General features: G+C 40.8%; 1 protein-coding gene across 1 annotated transcript; it reads right to left on the bottom strand.

Moving 5' to 3' along the window:
- Positions 1–771: 771 nt before the first annotated feature.
- Positions 772–13276, bottom strand: jam3a (junctional adhesion molecule 3a). Its single transcript, XM_015951152.3, has 9 exons — positions 13108–13276; positions 9151–9222; positions 8952–9065; positions 8627–8779; positions 6187–6389; positions 5647–5746; positions 1285–1411; positions 1125–1176; positions 772–1033 (listed from the first exon to the last, which is right to left on the bottom strand). Exons 1-9 carry the CDS (start codon positions 13169–13171, stop codon positions 998–1000), a joined length of 921 nt encoding a protein of 306 aa, XP_015806638.1. The 5' UTR covers positions 13172–13276; the 3' UTR covers positions 772–997.
- Between the last annotated feature and the right edge of the window lie 7129 nt (positions 13277–20405).

Genomic DNA, 20405 nt, shown 5'->3' with positions numbered 1-20405 from the left:
ACACGTGTCTGACAGGACAAACTGTTGTTACTGACAGATTCAACACAACAAATACACAACTGTGAAAATTATAAACAGCAAAAAAAATCCTCCTGTATTTTACAAGTTATGGAGTGCAATGAATAAAAATAATAGATCCCAAAAAAGTAAGTAATTATTTACATATACTGAATCAGAACTGGACAATATGTCCAATACTCACAAAGAAACTAGTAAAGCACAAAAGGTCACTTATACACAAAACGGCACTCCGATAAGTTAAACTTCACCAATTTTTTCAAACACATACTCTGCAGCATAGTATGACATATGGAATTTAAATGTGTCATTTAATCCATACGTATTAGTTAACATTTGAGATTATAATAAAGACTGATTAAAAAATGTGCCTCATGTATCTGATGTAACAGCCTTTTGCAGCCTGCAACCAGCAGCCTGTTTATCTACAGTATTTACAAACAAAACATGTCAAATAACTCAGGACACGTGTATTTGATATCATGTAAACTGCTTTTCTAAAACAAATGCACTCAGTAAAAAATTCAAAGGTTATAAAAAAAGGGATTTGTTCAAAAAAAGGTGAGGGAATGCAGCTTACGGCAACTCGTGATAACACCGAGGTCCAAATATCAAATTTCACAGCTTTGAAATGCTCCCGCTGTAAGATACAATTTCATCAGGAAAAAAAACAAAAACAAAAAACAAAAAAACAAAGAGTAGAATACGAAATAAATACAAATGTTTGAACACAAGCAAGGACTAGGAAAAAAAAAACCCAAAAAAACAGAATCTGTGGAAAAAAAATCTTGTGCCACAAATTCAGTTGATGCTTTGGCAAGTCAGTTGAACTGGTTTTAATGTGCATCAGAGAGAAATGTGCCATGATCTACCATAAACCTTATTTACTTGAGGATCCTTGTTGCAAGTTAACCGTAACAGTGTTTATTTACTTATTTTTTTGCCTTGTTTGGGTTCTGCTCTCGGTTCTCGTCAGCTGTCAAATGATGAATGACGACTTGTGACGGAAGTGACCCTAGAGGAAAGGAAAAACAGAAGTTCAGACGATAAACCTGCAGGTCTGTTACATAATTGGGAACACTGGTGCTTAGCAGACTCCTTCATACCTCATCTGCATCACCATAGTCGACAGCACCGTTCCGCGGTGACCAGTTGTAGCTGGAAAACGATTACATTTTAAAAAAGGATGAAATATGGAACATCTGGTGCCAAATGACGATTTTTATAACATCCCTCGTGTCTTTCAGAGGGGATCTTTGTACTCACTTGTTCCCGTTGTTGGTTTTGTTGTGGAAGCGTAGACGTCCGATGGAATAAATCAAAGCAAAAACACAGACAGCTACGGTCACTCCACCAAAGGACTTGAAGAAAATTCCGAGGATGTCAACATCACCTGAAACGGGTGAAACACAGTTTTCTATGTTCGCATTCTGTAATAAATACTGACACCCCCCAGCCCAGTAACCTGTGTGCTCACATGTAACAGCTCATTATAAAACCTGTGAGAAGCTACTGAGATTAGAGCCGACTAGTAATTTATTCTGCATTGACTTCAGCTGTAATAAATATTCAGTAGCAGTACAATGTCTGCATGTTCTCCCTAAGCACGCGTGGGATGCTGTACTTTCCTCCCACAGTCCAAAACCATGGCTGTCTGAGTGTCTCTGCGTTTGTCCCGTGAAGGAAAAAACGTCTATTTGTAAACTTATCCCAATTTTTCTCAAAGAGAAACCTTTGATAAATTGGTCTTTCCGTGTCCCCTCCATCTTTTTTTTGTTTGTTTTAAGTTGATTAAAGGTGCACGAGAATGACATCTTGTGGTCAAATGTGGGTACTGCAGCCCATGTATCAAAACAAACAACCCCGCTCTGAGCAACCGTTGTCGTTTTACAGATCAGCGTCACAAGACTCAAAATGACAAGCAAAGATGAGCCATACTCAGTAAGTTAATGAGTAGATAAATATGTTTCATTGTAATCTCAAGTTATTGTTAGTTGGAAAAAAGTAGCTTGAGGTATTTTTAGAGCAAATTTTTTTTTCTAATTCACTGTTAGCATTGTTAGCTCAGCATTAGCCTCTAGCCAGGGTACACATTACACAGAGGCTTCCGGGGGAGCCCTGTGAGACGGTGGACGGGTTGCTCAAAAGAAGTTCCAGTATGCTGAGAGTCTGTATTCAATTCAATTCAATTCAAGTTTATTTATATAGCGCCAAATCACGACAAGAGTCGTCTCAAGGCACTTCACATAATAAAAATTCCAATTCAGGTCAGTTCATTAAGCCAATCAGAAATAATGTTTCCTATATAAGGAACCCAGCAAATTGCATCAAGTCACTGACTAGTGTCAGTGACTATACAGCAATCCTCATACCAAGCAAGCATAAAGCGACAGTGGAGAGGAAAACTCCATTTTAACAGGAAGAAACCTCCAGAGAATCCTGGCTCAGTATAAGCAGCCATCCTCCACGACTCACTGGGGATAAATAATGTATAAATAATGTAATATAGGTTTAAACTAGATTTATTTCGGGCTCCTCCTGGGTGTGTAAGTTGAGGAGCCCATCACCCTTTTAGCGAAGTCAGGCTCCCCTTAACTCACCCTGTAATTCAAACTTTGCCTCTAGCCTTCTTTACCCGATAATGGAGTAAAACAAAAAGGTGTTGTGGCTTTTTAGGGGTTCAAGAAATAACTTCTGAGCTGCTCCTTTTACTGGCTTCAGTTCTTTCCACAAGTGTGGAATTACAAATGCCGATGCAGCAGCGTTTGCTGACACAGATTTGACCTTGGACCCACGAAGTATGGAGGCGGGAGAGATTGTAAACAATTACCGTGTCCCTCTTTGGCCTTTAAAAAAAAAAAAAAGAAAACCTGGCAACCATCCAGCTAAGAAATCTGCTCCAAAGTAACCCTAACGTGATTTTAAGATCAGATTTTTTTGTGGTTATTTCACTGTAAAATTCTAACTTATTGCACCTTTAAATCAGTGTCTGCAGGCAGAAAGAGTCAATGTTGTATTTTATAAAGTGCTTTGAGGCAAAGTATTAAACTGACATTATGTAGGTATGAGACAATACTTTATCTTCGAGACACATCATTTGAGGCCAATGACCACACATGAATGCGCTGCTGATCCTGGGAACTACTGGCAACCCGTCCAGGGGCGCAGATAGGATTTTCAAACTGGGGGGACAAAGTTCCAATGTACCCTCCCCCAAACACACACACACACACACACACACACACACACACACACACACACACACACATACACAAACTATTGCAAGCGCCTTAACTAGAGCTCAGTCAGTTTGTGTAATTTCATCCAACGGTTTATGTAAAAACTAACTTTTATATTCGTGTTTGAAGCCATTATGCAGTGGAACGCTGGCAACAAAGCTCTGCCTGATCAGCACTATAAATGATAAATGATCCCCACTTGTACAGCGCCTCTCAGAGTAAGGACTCCAAAGCGCTTTACACTACAGTGTATCATTCATCCATTCACACACATTCACACACTGATGGGGATGAGCTACGATGTAGCCACAGCTGCCCTGGGGCGCACTGACAGAGGCGCCCCACTATTTAATTCAGTCATTTGTTATTCTTACAATCAATTACTAACCAAATCCTCATGCTTTATGCAAAACATTAAATGATTTTCAGCATACTAATCTTTACAGAAAACATAAAAACCCTAAAAAACTGCTTATAAAATATAATAAGAAACAATAGACACTTATCACTTAGAGCAGTGGTTCCCAAACTTTTCAGCCTGACCAACAGATGTTCCTTCGTATTTTACGTTATTTATAAATTTTCATTATATTTGGAAAGTTTTAATTTATATATAAATCTCTTTTGAAATTTTAAATTTTACTTTTTTACGATTATGTGGCACACTTGAGTTCCATATTGAGTTCCATACATAACGCATTGGCATCTGCCTCTTTTTTACAGCTTTTTTTTTACATTGTCGCTACGTCTGCCACATTAGCGGTGTTTTTACCATCATTTCTACATCCATCACGTCCCAGAGAAGGTTAAACCAACATCAAACCCAACGTTTGGAGCTTGTAAACTCCACACACCTCTCGTGCAGCACCAGCTGTCTGATGCTGCAGCAGCATCAATCTTCCTGGCTGGATGAGTGAATTTCTTCATCAGAGTCAATATTCTGCTTCATAATCAGAGCCAGTCATTACCAGACAAAGTGATCAGTCAACAAAGACCAGACCTGCCGGCAATTATACGTTTTATCTAATATTTGCGCTCTTCATGTTGCGCGTATCTCCTCCTCTCCCTGACTGGGAGCCTCACGGCGGGAGGCGATTTTCAAACTCTAAAAACTCCCAAACTTTGCTCAGCCTGAAGGTTCCACATCTCCACTATCTTCTGGTGTAAAATAGTAACTTCATGAGGGATCATATTTGTAGATGAGACTTGTTAAAGTCAGCAATGAGGCTTTGGCACTTATAACGAGTAAGTCCCAACACTGACAACAACGTACTGAAACTAGAAACCGCGGTAAACTAGAACCAACATGCATAAACAGACAGATTGGTCCCGCCTACTTACACTGTTGATCTTTTTTAAATACTAGTGATGTGTCGGTCACAAACGAACCGGCTCTAAGAGCCGGCTCTTTGAAGTGAACGACGGGAGCCGGCTCATCATTGGGAGCCGTTCCCTCCCCTCCCCCCTCCCCTCTTGCTTTGGTGAAAGCCACAGGCGATTGGTCAACATGTGTAACTGCGTGTCCAGACTGTCCACACACAGAGCAGTAGGGGTGGGGAAGAGGGAGGATCAGACTCAGACACACAGCAGAGCACATGGGGGCAGAGGGAGATGAGAGGGAATGAGGAGGAGGAGAAAGGCGAGCGAGAGAGAGGAGAGTGCGACGAAGACGGTGAGAAAATGAGCGCCAGCAGTCGGAAAGTGGAGATTTCTTAAAGTGTTCAGTTATTAAATCCATAGAAATGATAAATATTTGATATATTGCATTTTTTTCACATTAGTAAATCATTTTACATATAGTTTTGCAATATTTTGGTGATAAATGTACTCTACGCAACAGAAAATCTGAGAAGGCACTTGGGAGCCAAAAGAACCAGCTCTCTAAAAAGAGCCGGAATTCCCATCACTATTAAATACGCAGTAATCGTTGCTTGCCTTTTTCGCTTCATCCTGCATCCTAGCAGCAACCACTTTGGCGCTTGCTCTGGAGTCGGTGTTTGTTTACGTCATGCTGCATTCAATGTAATTGGAAAATGGAGCTTCAAGCGCTAAACCTCTGATTTTGTTTTCTTTCTGGCCTTAGTTGGGGGGGACGGATCGGGGTTGATCTGAATTTGGGGGGGACAGATCCCCCCCGTCCCCCACCCTATCTGCGCGCCTGAACCCGTCCACCAGGTGTATTCTTCCCATGTGAATGGTAGGATGCAATCTGGCTCTCCAGGACCATCAAAAAAAGTAAAGGATCAAAAAATAGGTAAAAAAGGACACGTGCTGTGTAAAGTCTTTACCTCACCACCTGCCCTCAACTCCCTTTCATTCACTAAATTCCAAATAGCTTCCAGGTTCATTTAGTACCACAAATGTATGCATAGACACGTGATCCACTCACAGACTTCCATCATTTGTGGAGAGCACTGGGCATATCCTGCATCATTCCGTGCCTGGCAGTAGTATTCGGCTGCATCCTCTTTCTTCACCCGTCGAAATTTCTGAGGAGACAGTTTTTAAAAAATTCATCACACCGACATGCGACGACTGGATCGTCATCGACATACTGCAGGATGTCTGGCAGACAAGCAACTTCATCACGTTCTAAACAGATGGCGTATGTTTGGTTACACAGCGGAGTTATTTGACATCTGCTTGATCTCAGGCTTTAGAGTGGCAAAGGTGTTTATTTTTTTAATCATAAATACAGCAGCTCGACTCTGAATGCAACATTCTGCTGCTTTGGTTAAGCCTTCTCACTGGAGACACAGAGGGATTAATCCTGCAATTAGTCATTCGATGGTTAAGGTTTTATTCAGATTAAGCCGTTTATGTTAGATAACACGTAACCAACTCTCCTTTAAACTGAAGATTCCTGCAGAAAAATAAGAAACTCATTTCTGATAACATCGATGTGCTAAAGTAATAATTGAAGTTCTACCAGGCTGCCAGTGTCAGGGTTGATGATGTAGGAGAAGTTGACAAATCTTGGGCTGCTTTTGGGATCACGAGGAAGTTCTTCATTGTTGTAAAACCAGTGGTACTGGGAAGCAGGGAAGCCCTCGTTCTCCAAACATCGCAGCTCCGTTGAGGTTCCAACCGTGACGCTCTCTGGTATGCTGCATCGTGGCACGACGGGTTTCACTGCACACAAACAACACCTCACCGTCAGGCTGCAGCAGCTTCTGTGCTTGAGGACTACGGAGTGAATCGACAGCAGGATTTGTCGCTAGACAACTTGTGAAATGTTTCCGGAGCATTCAAATGGGACAGACGTGCATCCTGTGTTGGTGGTAGAGGACCTTCACGCCCTGATTCATTAGAACCAGGGCTTGCTCCACAGGCTGTGTTTAAAATAAAGGGACTGGACCAGAGTTTCATCACGCCAGATGTCCCTCGGACCGTGATAAATGAATGTGAACAAAACAAGCCAAAGCAGCAACACTCCTCTCCTTTACTGTGATGAAACATCTGAAATCTCACTCATGTCATTTATGGAGTTTGACTGGAAAAAGAAGTGAAGCTTCCAGGACCTCCACATAGTTCAGCAGATTTCTGTCCCAGCAGTTGATTAGCTTACCCAACAAGCAAGTCCCAAGGCAACAAATGGTAACCTAGCAACCTCACAAGGTTGAGTTTTAGGGACATGCTGACACTGAACAACTAATCTAACATTGAGTATGAAAACAAAGTACAGCAGTGATTACTTTATACTTCAAATATGCATTTTTCCATCCATCCATCCATTGTCTGAACCCGCTTCGTCCACGTAGGGTCGCGGAGGGGCTGGTGCCTATCTCCAGTGGTCAATGGGCAATCAGGCGGGGATATGCATTTTTCAAAGTGAAAAGAAAAGTTTTGTTAGCAGGTTAAGTCTAAAGGCATGTAGAGTGGCAGCGAGCAGTTTCCTGCTCCTCTGTCCTGCTGGTTGAAACTGGAATTACAACTGTTATAAACCACCCTGCAGTAGCCTGCTGTAGCTAGCGCGACAACAAGCTAACACTAACATGAGCCAATTCATTCCACAATAAACCATGAGAATAAAAGATCCACACTGCTGGACACAGAATATTATTACTTACAAGTCCAGTAGCAACAAAGCCAGGTGACCATCAGTCCATTATATATATAATTTTTTAGCCTCCTTTAGCTCCCTCAAACTACTGTAGGCCACGCCGAATTAGGGATGGGTACCGAATTCGGTACTTTTTAAGGTACCGACCGAATTCCACAGTAGCGACTGAGCGCCGATTCACTTCATTTGAAACGGTGCCTCGTTTCGGTATCCGTCCTTCACAACGAGAACTTGCCTAGACAGCTGCGCATGCGCAAGAGCGTTATGTCATCGGTCGCTGCAAGCCAGTTGTAAACAGAGCAGCATGGTAGAAAGAACGCACGCTAAAGCTTGGGTCCACTTCACTAAATGTGATGGGTAACTGGGTGATGATGAAACCAGCGACAACGATCTAAGTGAGACATCCTCATCTTAATCTGCTCCGGTAGGTAAATAAAATGTAAGATAACGTTAGCTTGATTTGTTAGCTTCCGTTTCACTAATGGTGCGTTCGCTTTCTCCTCGGAAATTCTAGCTTCCCAGTAGGAAAAATCAAATGAAAAAAGACGGTAAAAGGAATGAAGATACACAGTAAATTTAGTTCACAGTAAAGATGTTTGCTTCAGTTTAATTATCAGCTTATAAAACTACAAGGACGATGTTAAAATACAAACAGTTGTATGTTATTTATCGTGATATTTATCAAATATGGTTACATATTGAGAAAAATATATATTTAATTATAAAAGATAATTAAAATATTAAACACTCAAAAGTATCGAAAGTTGGTACCGTTAAGTATCGATTCGTAGGTACCAGGAATTAATACCGGATCGATTCAAATGTCAAAGGTACCCATCCCTAGCGCCGATGTTCATTCAGGTTTTAGCTATTTGTTTAGCAACTAAAAAAACATTACTCTTACTTTTACTTCCAGGCTTCACCGTGATGCCAACAGAAAAATCAAACTTCTTTTTCTTTTCTTCATCTTGTGTTTTTCAATGAAGGTTGGCAAACTGAAAAAGCTAATTGCTAGCCTTTAAATTAGCTACCAGCACAGAAAACAGCAGCTGTTAAGCAGGTAAAGAGCACTCCCTAGTGCACCTACCCACTCCACAAAACTGGTAAGTGCTGTTGGTGGTCAGCAGAGGGCTGCAGGGGGGTGTCACATGAGAAGTTGGTAAAGTGTCTACTAACACCTCACTTTTTAAGGAATTAGTTAAAGTGTAAAAAAAAAACTGCTTAGTGTTGCTTTAAATTCACATTATACATCACATTTTACTCATTTATGAGCATGTTGGTGTAGTGGCGTGGCCGTCCTTCATACCTCTAACTGCCAGACTAATGAGGATTTCATCAAAGTCTCTCTGATCTTCGATGGCGGCCACCTCGCAGCGGTACTCTGCGGTGTCTGATCGAGAGGCGTTGAAGATCAGAATGTTGGCTGGCTCTCTGAGCTGAGCTCTGTGCTCCAGGTCCCCTTCAGCAGAGAGAAAGTGAGACTTCACAGTTGCTCATTGAAACCCACAGTGCAACTTTAACAGTTCACAAATCAAAGTTTGGTGCCAAGTTCCTTAAAGGGTGCCATTCATTCAGCGGAGGGGGCTTCCCTCTGAAGCGCTGTGGCCTACCCCACTCTCCGAGAGGTTTACCTGTGATCTTGTTTTGAAAGTACACGTAACTGGGGATGCCGCTTTTAATCTTCTTCCATTCTATCCGCGGGTTGTTTGTGGAGATGGACTCTATTAAACAGGTCAGCTCGATGGCTGTGGAGGAAAACAGAATGTGTGAGAGGAAAATAAAAAGCTACTTTGGCTAAACAGGCTGGAGAGAGATTCTTCTGCAACTCACGCTCAAACTCGTTTACCCAAACAATCTTGTCTGTGGTTCGGAGGATCACCCCAAGCGATGAAGGAACGTGGCCTGTGGGGGGTGGGGGCAAGCGACACACAGAAACTCAGAGTAACTCTGATTGGAAACACGAGCGCGTCCATCAGCGGACATTATCAACCGGGCATGTTGCCTAATAACCAGTGGATTAAACCAATAAATCAGCAGAGAGTGAGAGCAGCGGGATCTGATTTAGTGTGAAAACGCCTCATTAATTACTTCCTATTTTTATATTTAAGCAGACAAATGCCTCAGGCCAAAACACTTATATGTAATAATAACACAATTTCTCAAATTGGATCAATATTTTGGTTTTAGCCTAAGTTTCCAGTTAGAAGCTCTTTTTAACCAGTAATTTTATTGAGTTTAACAGTGATGAGGTCAGGCACGAGCAGGTGGCCAGAGATGCTTTTATTCTGCAAACAAGACATTTGTTAGGATGTGAGTTTCTGCATCGCTGGTTCCCTTCATCTCACTGGGTTTTGGGTGACAACACGCCTCTGAGGAACATCTGGAACGAATACATTGTGAGTTGCATGCGACAGCAGAGAGACCCCATTTGGTTTCCATGAAAAATCTTTTCAGTGCATTTAAAAAAAATGATTTTTTTCTTCTCTGAAAGATGAAAAAAAATCTATTTAAAAATCAATTTGATGGAACGGAATAGCTTCAATTGACATTTGCGTTTACAAAGCAATTTACAAATGAAGAAGAAGCATAAAAATAGCCTCACATCTGAACCGTACTTAATCCACCACCTCCTCTGGCGCAAACGCCACGCATGACGTTTACTTTATTTTACCGCTCGGGTGAGCCGCTCAGAGCAATCCGTGTTATTTCACAAATGTCAGACTTTAATGGCAAGTGGCACACTTCACAGGTTTAGTCTGAACCAGATCAGCAGAAGGCTCGATTTAAGCGGGAAATTCGGAGAGGAGAGGAAAGAGGAACACCAAATGTGAAAATCACTGTTTAGTTAAATTGGTGTTGTCCCTTCTACCCTATAATCAACCTCCCTTTTGTCTACGCCACATCCAAATGCAGTAATTGTTGGAGTCTGCATGCAAATAATAACCCCCACGCGGCCTAATGAAGGCATTCAAAGGAGGACAGAAATAAGACAATAATAATCAACAGAGCAGACCCTAAATCCAACGAGACGTGCCATGCTGGCCTGAAGCGGTTTCCACTCAGAGGTATTTATTCAGAGCAGCCTCGTTAGCACGGTGAGCGACCCTGAGATGTGCGGAAAGGGAGCTAGCTCAGAAGACGAAGAAGCAACGTGGGTCCTGCCAAAGACGAACACAGCTGAGAGGACGCTGATGAGATCTGACTCCCAGGTCTCCGTTTCCGTCTCTGCCGCTGACTTTCCCACTCTGTACATTAGGATCTATTTTTACCACAGCTGTGACTGGACATCCTGTGAAACTCGAGGAGACTTCACTCGATAACATCTCCTTCGACATACCCACCAACTGAGGACTTAAGCCCCAACTCTCATATGAAGACATTTAATTAGGTCTATAATAATAACAAAGCTCGACCACTTTCATAACGGAGTCTGATGACGTGTTTTAGATGAGGAAACATCTGTTTTGATAAGAACCATAACAAAAGGTCACCACCCCCGCGTTCGTGTTCTCACCCCTTCTCATTACACAATAAGTGGATCTGTGGTTGCGAATGCACCAGATCCATATTATTAACATACTGGAAGGCTTTTCTCATCAATGTCCAAACAAATTAAAAATGTAGGCCATGGGAACGACAAACCACAATTAACTAGACAATATAAAACTAATTACTAATGCAAGCTTTTAATGAAAGCGTCCAAACAAGAACACTTTGTCCACATGTGACACGGCGTAGGCTGAAGGGAAAACTATATTTCTGATTCATGAAAAATAATCTCAGTGCTCTACGGAGAGCAAAACACCGCCTTGTTTTAATCCCGCTCCTATTGTAACGCACAGTCTATAGCCTGCTTCCAAGAGACACCGGCTTTTAAATAGCCAAATTCTGCAATCCTCTTACGTGCATCATCCTTGCAACAAAAAGTTGTTGATCCAGTGCATCTATAAAAAGCGTATTCCCAGACATTCCAGTGCTGTCGCTGCAAATATGCTGAAGGACCAACGACGGAGCGGGGACCACGAGGAGTGATGGAGTAAAAATCCATCCAGGAGATTACACTCAAGCTGTCGGGTTGTCGTTTATACTTGAGGGAAATGTAAGGAAGAGACGTGAGCTGTGGTCTGTCCTTGTGTTGCTTTTCTGAAACCATCAGGGAGGACAAACATGACACGGGTGAGGGAAGCATCCGTGGGATGAAATGTAGCTCCAGATTGTTTCGTCTCTGGAGCCTCGCTGTCCTCGTGAGGCACCATAAAGAAAGACTCGTTTTCTTCTGTTAAAATGTCAAATTTGGCAAATTTCATTGTTTTAAACGTTGTTTTTAATTCTTCATAAGATATAAAGCAATCTTTGTGTAGCCTTGCTTTGGTATTGATAGTTTTAAATGAAATGAAATTAATTTTTAGAGCAATATTGACACAAATCTGCTCAACTTGAGCATTTTTCCCCCCAATTTAGTAACATATGACAGGGATACACAAAGTTATACTTGTTATATGATAAAGTTCCATAAATAGATAAAAACTAAGGATTCATATCTTCTGAATCCAAAATTTTAACCAGAACACAGCAAGAGTCTGAGTTTAGTTGAATTCAGGCAAACAAAAATCTGCTTTATGTGCCATTCATGTGCCTCCGGAACAAATTAGACAATGCTCATTCTGCTCTTTATTCATTATTCCGACACAACTGCAGCCTAAAATTAGAAATTAGACCCTAAACTGTTAAAATTAACAAAATGCATCTGTATTTTGTTTTTGCTCTTCTAGTTTTGTTCTAGTTCCCAGCTTCCGTTACTGGACATTAAGATTCCTAATTTGGGTCATTTCCAGGTCCTTCTGCAGAAGGTAAAATCAGTGTTTGGGTTGTTTTCTACTTACAGGGCGTGTAAAGATATAACTACTCTAATTACACTGGCCCATAAAAATCTGCTTAGTTATATAAAACATGCCACATTTATGTAAATTAATATTCTCAATAAAAAGTGTGAGCTTATTCATCTCTAACAGGTGCGATGGATTCTCTGCAGAACACAATCTCAATGCAAATTTAAAATAAAAATACAAACACAAATCAGTGTTAAATTTTAATGTCAATACAATAATATACCATTTATTCAAGTGGAAGTTCACTTCCCAAATGAAACCCAATAAATCACACACACACACACACACACACACACACACACACACACACACACACACACACACACACACACACACACACACACACACACACACACACACACAATTTTGACTCAAGATAAGTAAAAATTAAAGCTAGTCTTTTATTTAAATAAATCTGAGCAACTTTGTGTATTTTAAGTATAAAACGTGTCTTTCAGGCCTGGGGATTCCACCGTGACACACAACCATGTGGTTTCCCATTTTTTAACCAAACATTTTAGTTTTTATTCTGGAAATTTCCTGAGAAATAAGTGGCGCGAGCCCAAATCACAACACAGCAACGTAGCGCCTTTCCGCTTTAACGTTAGCAAAACACGGTGGGTTCAACCGGATAAACTGAGCCTATTTTGAGCTTTAATAATAACGTTTGGATTAACGCGAAAGCGCCAAAGAGGCAGTGAAGCTGCCCACAAACCACTACAGCAGAGAAAACCCCTACAACGAGCTTCTTGGCATTTGTCAGCCTGCCTGTGTCAAGCTAATGTGTGGTTAGCACCGCAGCTCCGCTTCAGCTCGGTTTTAATAGTCTAAATAAACCTTTACCCCGGGTTTTCATCATAACATCCTTCTGGGGATAAAAATATGTAGGACTACTCACCCAGGCTGGCGTACAGAACAAAACAAACCAAAAGCCGCACAATCGCCATCTTGCTGGGTATCATTTGTCGGCTGCAGCTGCACACTCTCAGCACCTCTGAATGGGTATGAGGATGGGGTCAGAAAACATTGCTGGATGTTGCTAACCACGAGTTTCCATAGCTACGAGTGTGAAAGGGAGGTGTTGCCCTGAACGCTGCCTGACAGGCGGTAGGCGTGGCCACAAGCCTCGCTCCTTACACGTGAGAAAGTCGTGGGAAACTGGTGACCTACGCCCTCTGGTGGTCATGTTTTAGTGGGAAAAATGAAAAGGCAAATTTAAAAAGTTGATTTAGCAGTTTTTTTTATTTGTTATATTTTTAGTCAGGTTTATTTGAAATTTGCAACAAAATTTTAGTGACAAAATAAGTTAAAACCCCCAAACTTCATCTGCCTAACTGAGACCATGGTTCTGTAAATTAAATTTCTTATTTTAAACATGTTTTCCAATTTCAATGAGAAATCCATTAAAATAAAGTTATAAAATTACAATTTCTTCATTTTCTTGGTTCCCAAATCCATAGTAGAAGCAACAACTGGAAGTCAAATGTATAAGAAAATATTTTGATACAAAGAGCCCTTTGCATAATTCACCATTTTCCTGTAAGTGGCAATGGTATTTATCAATGGGCTGTGCAGTGGTTAGAGCTGTCGCCTTGCAGCAAGAAGGTCCTGGGCTCGCTTCCCGGCCTGGGATCTTTCTGCATGGAGTTTGCATGTTCTCCCTGTGAGTTCTCTCCAGGTACTCTGGCTTCCTCCCACCGTCCAAAAACACGCTGTTAGGTTGATTGGTCTGTCTAAATTGTCCTTAGGTGTGTGTGTGTGTGTGTGTGTGTGTGTGTGTGTGTGTGTGTGTGTGTGTGTGTGTGTGTGCATGGTTGTTTGTCCTGTGTGTCTCTGTGTTGCCCTGAGATGGACTGGCTCTCTGTCCAGGGTGTAGCCCGCCTGATTGCCCATTGACCACTGTAGATAGGCACCAGTCCCCCCGCAACTCTACGTGGACAAAGCGGGTTCAGAAGATGGATGGATGGTATTTATCAATGTTTCTTCACTTTGAAAATAAAACAATCACAGATTTTTTTTCATGCATGTTTAGACAGGATGTCACGTGTTGATGTTGTCAGATGTTGCAGATTTTGTTTTTGAGTTATTTTTGGACAGACATTTAGTTTAATGTTGATACTTCTATAAAAGTAAATACAAGTTTTGAACAATATCTTCATATATGCAGCTTCAAATAAGATGTTATATTGTCAGTCCGACAGTCAACAAACCAAGAAGGGAGATGAAACTAAAGTGTGGAGAATTCAAATACAGAGTTCTGTTGCAAATAAAAAATGTCGTTTTAACCTCTGTTATCAGGTGTGATTTATTTATTTTATGTTCATTTATTTATATATTTAACTTCAGGTTAAACATAAAAAATAAATCAGTTCCAAATTAAATAAAACAATGTAGACAAATTTCCTAAAAAAAAACAAACAAACAAAAAAACCTAAAAGCAAAAACAAACAAACAAAAAAACCTAAAAGCAAAAACAAAAAGGACAACTTTATAAATCCAGTCCTCGGTGACAAGAAAGATGGCGTTATACCAGGCCGCGCCTCCATCGTGCAACGTCATGCTCCAAAGCCCTATTAAATGTCCCTCAATAATGACAGCAGCTCTAACTCAAAGGGAATAAAATATTATAAATTATTATTACTATTAAAATATTAAAATGCAGGAAGCCAATGTACTTGAGGCCACAGGTTTATAAAAAAGAACTGTATCATCTAGAATTGACCTGTACTTTTTAAAGCAACAGTGACCAGCTGTGCCTGTAAGACGGCGCTGACGGTTAACTTCTAGAGGGTTAATTATGATGCTTTAAAAGTCATTACAAGGTCATGTCAGCAGAAGATGCTCTCTTCACAGACAGGAAGTGGCTGTACATCATGATCCCAACATGCTGTTGATCTGCAGTTTGTGTTGACCTCAAACTAAAGACGTGTGTCATTTATTTATTTACACAGAAAAAGAAGATGAAGTCAGAAGCGTGGTGTAGCAACATTTCTTTTGCTCAGTCAGAACATTTATTTGTAGGAAAATGCAGCTGATAGTTGGGTAAAAATAGAAAAGTGAACAGCAGGTGGCAGTGTGAAACCACAAGGTTTTGCATCTGTCATTGCATCAAACAATACAATCAAAATTCAGGGCAAAAGTATGAACTTTCATTTCAAGAGAATATATATATATATATATATATATATATATATATATATATATATATATATACACACACATGTGTGTGTGTGTGTGTGTGTGTGTGTGTGTGTGTGTGTGTGTGTGTGTGTGTGTGTGTGTGTGTGTGTGTGTATTAAAAAGTTGCAATTTCTTTCTCAGTTTCTGTTCACATAGAAAAAAAATAATTTTCATTTATAAACAGTTGCTGTAAATTTAAAGATTAAAAAATCAAATGCACCATTGTGATTGTTGTGATATTTGTTGCTAGGCAAATGCTCCGCTGCTGCACACCCTTCTGTGGCTCCGTTGCTCCATGATGGAAAATATGGAGTTTAGCTGTTTCTGCAGTGTGTTTAAAAACAACAAAAAGTATGTTTTCCCTCAAAAAAAAAAAAAAAAGAAAGAAAAAAAGACCAAACTATAATTACGAATATACCGTAAAAGCAAGTCAGCTGTTGTGGTTCTATGCATATGTGACTGCTCCATTTTGTCAGTGCACATTTACCATTGAAGATTTAAATGATGCATCTCTATAAGGTTTTGATTTAATACCACTGATGTATCTGGTCACATGCCCATTATTACTGTTTCTGCATTCCTGACAGACAGGTCTCACACCAGCCGGGGCTGACTGAAGGTGTGGAATAAGTACAGGATATTAAAGAGGATTAGACGGCAACATCATTTAAAACCTGGACTGAAAGGCCAGATTTATTTTACATCATGAAGGATAAGAACTATTCAGAAGCTGCAGGTTAACAAAAAATGTCTGGAAAGGCTCAGATGGTTGTTATGTGCTCAGCCCTTATTTTCTCTTTTCATCCTTTGGCAACCCTTGATAAGGAATGCCATTATTTATGAAATTGTGACTTTTGTTTTCAGAACAAACTTCTCATTCACTTGTTTTCTCCACTAATCTGCTGTGGGGCAGTACAGGCGGCTGGTGGCGGACTTGGTGGTCTGGTGCAAGAGGACCCAGCTGCAGCTGAATGTTCAGAACACCAAGAGAATGGTTCTGGACTTCAGGAGGAAAACTCCTACACATCAAGAATGAGGGAGACAGCGTTGAGCCTGTATTCCATTACCGGCCAAGTCTCCTACATCAGCCGGCCACGCTGTCAGCTGGGGTAAATAAAGGCTGGCTTTGCGGCACAAACCAGCTGCAGTTTTGATAACTTTAAAGTACTTAAAAGATTTCTATAAATAGCGTAATTATCAATCAATCAATCAAAGCTTTATTTATAAAGCGCCTTCCGCAACCCTGTCAGGAAGCCCAAGGCGCTGAACATGGTACAGTACAAAGTTAAATAAAGTGAATAAATCAGAAAATAAAAGCAATTCAAATTACAGATTACCCACTGTTAATGAATTAGAGTCTCACCAAACACCACGGTAAGTCTGATCATGTATTGACCCTTGCACTTGACGTCACGCCGCTCATGTGACCGCCCCCTTTGCCATGATGGACGGCAAAATGACCATTTACACCATCAACATATAAATATTGGACGATGGGTTTCCATAGGCTCCAATAACACGTTTTTGAGGCCAAATGTGAGGTGGCCACCACCGCCATTTTGACCTTGTCACAGGTTCCGTCAAGCCCAGACAATTCCACAAAAGGGAAGAGAGGTGGAGCTGAGGGTGGGGCTGTACGGCTGGGATCAACTGACGACACCCGGTCAAACTGGCTACAAGCTAACCTGAAGCTAACCCAAAGCTAATGCGGGGGTGGGAGCTAAGCTAACGGAGGTAGCAACCAAGCTTCAACCGGAGTTAACTGTGCACAACACCAGAGCTTCTGAGTCAGGAGATGAGCAGAAACAGAACGGAAAATGCTAGTTTGCAGTGATCGCTTCATCACAGGTAAGGGCTTACTAAAGGTTTTTTATGACGTTTTATTGAACAGCTTAGAAACGCAGCTACAAAAACTGCAGGTAAACAGTTTGATACTGTTTTCACGTGTCCTCACCGCAAATAGCTTAGAGTGCTAATGTTTTTAGCAGTTAGCTTAGTGTTGTAACGTAGAACTGTGGAGGATGAGGATTAAAGAGTTGGAGGATTTTTTTTACTTCAAACCAAACGAGACACGAACGGTTAAACTTAGGAGCGGTAAGGTGTCTGTTGCCTTTTGTTGTGAATCAATAACCAATAATCACCAAGTGTTTACAATGCACTACCGGCATGTTTGCTACATTTGTTACCATACTGGGATTTAGCCTGAAACAACGGTGTTTGTTGTAAATGTTCTATATGCATACGTACGTACAGTGTTAACTGTTTATTTATTTATTCTTTATTTAACCAGGAAGGTCCTACTGAGATAAAAAAAACTAATTTTCAAGGGAGTCCTAGCCAAGAGGCAGCAAACGTTACAGTTACAAATTTTTCAGTTGCGTACAAAATTACAGAAGGCAGTCACAACACAGGGTATTCGTCTCAAGGGTTCTTAGTCTGGTTTTAAATGTATTCAAGAAGATAAACTCGGTAATTTCCCTTTTTCCTGCAGCCTGTTTCATGCAGAAGGAACTGTACATTTTCAACAAACGAACTTGGTGTTTTATAGGTTCAAATAGACACAAAATCTTGTTTTTATTCATTCTACTGGTAGTTTATTTTGCTCAAGTTGAAATTGAGGCTTGCCTCTAATTCTGGCTTCCTTCCAGTAAAGGCCCGAACCAGGATGTGCTTGAGCAAATAAAGGCCTGGGCCTGTATTAGAGGATTTACGGTACTTAGAGTGGCGTTGGGCAATAAGCTGGACTGGGCCGTCAACACTCACCAGCTTTACAAGAGAAGCCAATCCAGGCTGTACTTTCTGTGGAGGCTGCAGCCATTCAACATCTGCTCTAGGCTGCTGCACATGTTCTACCAATCAGTAGTAGTAAGTACCCTCCTCTATGCTATGGTGTGCTGGAGTAGCACCAAAAAAATCTCCAGGCTGAATACAATCATAAAGATTAGAAGGCCAGCTCTGTGGTGGGGCTGAAGTTGGCTTCGGTGGAGGATATGGCTGAGCAGAGGACTTAGTCCACATTCAGGGCCACCATGAACAACACCTCTCACCCCCTACATGAGGTAGCAGACTGCTGTCCCTGCGCTGCTCCACAGACAGGCCGAGGATGTCATTTGCACCGCGTGTTGTTAGATTGCACAACTCCCTGCCCAAGCATGAAACATTGAGCTGATTGAGCCGTGCACTGTTTTGATTGGGTTTGGAAATTTATTTTAGCTATTTTTTATTGTGTTTTAGTAACTTATTGTGGAGTGTGCTGTATGAATGAGCGCAGCGGCCATTAGGCAATTTCCCGTGGGATTAATAAAACTTTTATCTATCTTCCTATCTATCTGGTCTCTAGTAAAAAATAATCCCTTCTGAGTTGTTCTCTGTGGACAAAGCGCTCCAGCTTCAGGAAGTAGAAGTTAGCCGGAGGAGTGGCAGAAAACTGCAGGATTTGGAATCTTACTCATTAGTATTCCTGATATTTGGACATCTCTCCTTTGATTGGCTAACAGCAGCGTGACTCTTCCATTGACTCTGTTTGCTCTTCAACATTATTTAATTAATGTTTCATCTCCACAAATAACACAAGTCCGGAGTTCTGCTGTGTGCTGGTGTTGCTAATGCTAAGGGTTAGCTCCTGCTAGCCAAGACATTCTCTGCTGTTTCCTGGACGCTAAACCAAGTACATCCTTCTCCGCCAGAGCCAAGATGGATGAGTCCAGTGGCGTAGATCTGTCAGACTTTTTCTAATCTGAACAAGTCTTTGTCCATCTGTGGCTAATGCAGGAAATAGGACGAGAAGACTACTTTCATGTTCACCAAGCATGTAAGACTCAGCAAATGAACTTGGTCTTTAAGATTCTCTTTCTGAAAGTTCATTTGCATCTTCTTTGCTGATGTCATTCTGTTTTAATTTAGCTTATTGACTCACATTTTCAAAGGCAACTAAAAATAAAAGATCATTTCTGTGTCTAGTTTCTCTTCCTTTGATTATTTTTTCTAAATCTAATCTCCCAGAAACCGTCTATAGGAATAAAAAAAGTCCTCTTACTAGAATCCCATAAATACCCCCCACCCCTCTTTTGTAGCTATTTTTAGTGCACTCATGAAGCGAGACGTCGTCTCCTCCTCACAAAATTTCTCATGCTCCTCTGCAGACTCCTTTTAACTTGCACATATTCCTTTAGACATTGTTCTGTTTGATTCTTATTCAGCATGTTGTTGCAGACTGAGCTGGCACTCATTTGGCTTTGAGAAGCTGCAGCGTTCCTCAGAACAAACAGTAGAACATAAAGGTTAGATGAAAAGGGCATTAGATCAAAAATGCAGGAACATTACGCTTCTAAACAGATGAAACAGGTTTATTTTTATTTCAAATAGTGATTAGTCAGCATTTTCTGAATGTATAAAATCAGTTTATTATCTATCAATAAATAAAGTCTAAGTGATTCCACTTTTGTATAGATAATTATGGATGGACTTGTCTAATGCAATGAAAATGATCCATCAAGGACATGGAGGTAACCAGGGGCACCTCCAGAAAATTTGATGGGGTGGCCAGATGGGGCCAAATACATTTTTGGGGTGGCACACCAAATTGGTCCTTGCGAAAACTCTGGGAGAGCTTAGCCTGTAGCGATGTGTTGCATTGCTCCTTCATTCATTTTTGATTGAAAAAGCAGTACGTATCCAAAACATTTAACTTAAAATGTACAAACACAAACATTTAAGAAAAATACATTTCAGTTATTTAAAATGTTATTCCAAATTTAATTTTAAATAAAAAATGTTTAGGTTAATTCACCTGTGTTGCTGTGTTCACAAAAAAAAACTATGAAGAGAAACACTTTTTTTTAAAATGGTGAGCAGCGGAAACATATGTATTTAGTTTTTTATTCTGGTTATTTCTTTACTTATTAATTGTATTATTTTTATTTTGTTTTACAATTATGTCTTAAGCAGCACCTTTCTATGGGTGGCCATGACCACACCAGGCCACCCCTTGGGGGCGCCCTTGGAGATAACAGATCC

Source organism: Nothobranchius furzeri, chromosome 13, assembly GCF_043380555.1.
Source record: "Nothobranchius furzeri strain GRZ-AD chromosome 13, NfurGRZ-RIMD1, whole genome shotgun sequence".
In the NCBI taxonomy this organism is placed as follows: domain Eukaryota; kingdom Metazoa; phylum Chordata; class Actinopteri; order Cyprinodontiformes; family Nothobranchiidae; genus Nothobranchius; species Nothobranchius furzeri.
Note: the sequence above shows the minus strand (reverse complement) of the source record. Positions and strands in the feature narration are given on the sequence as shown.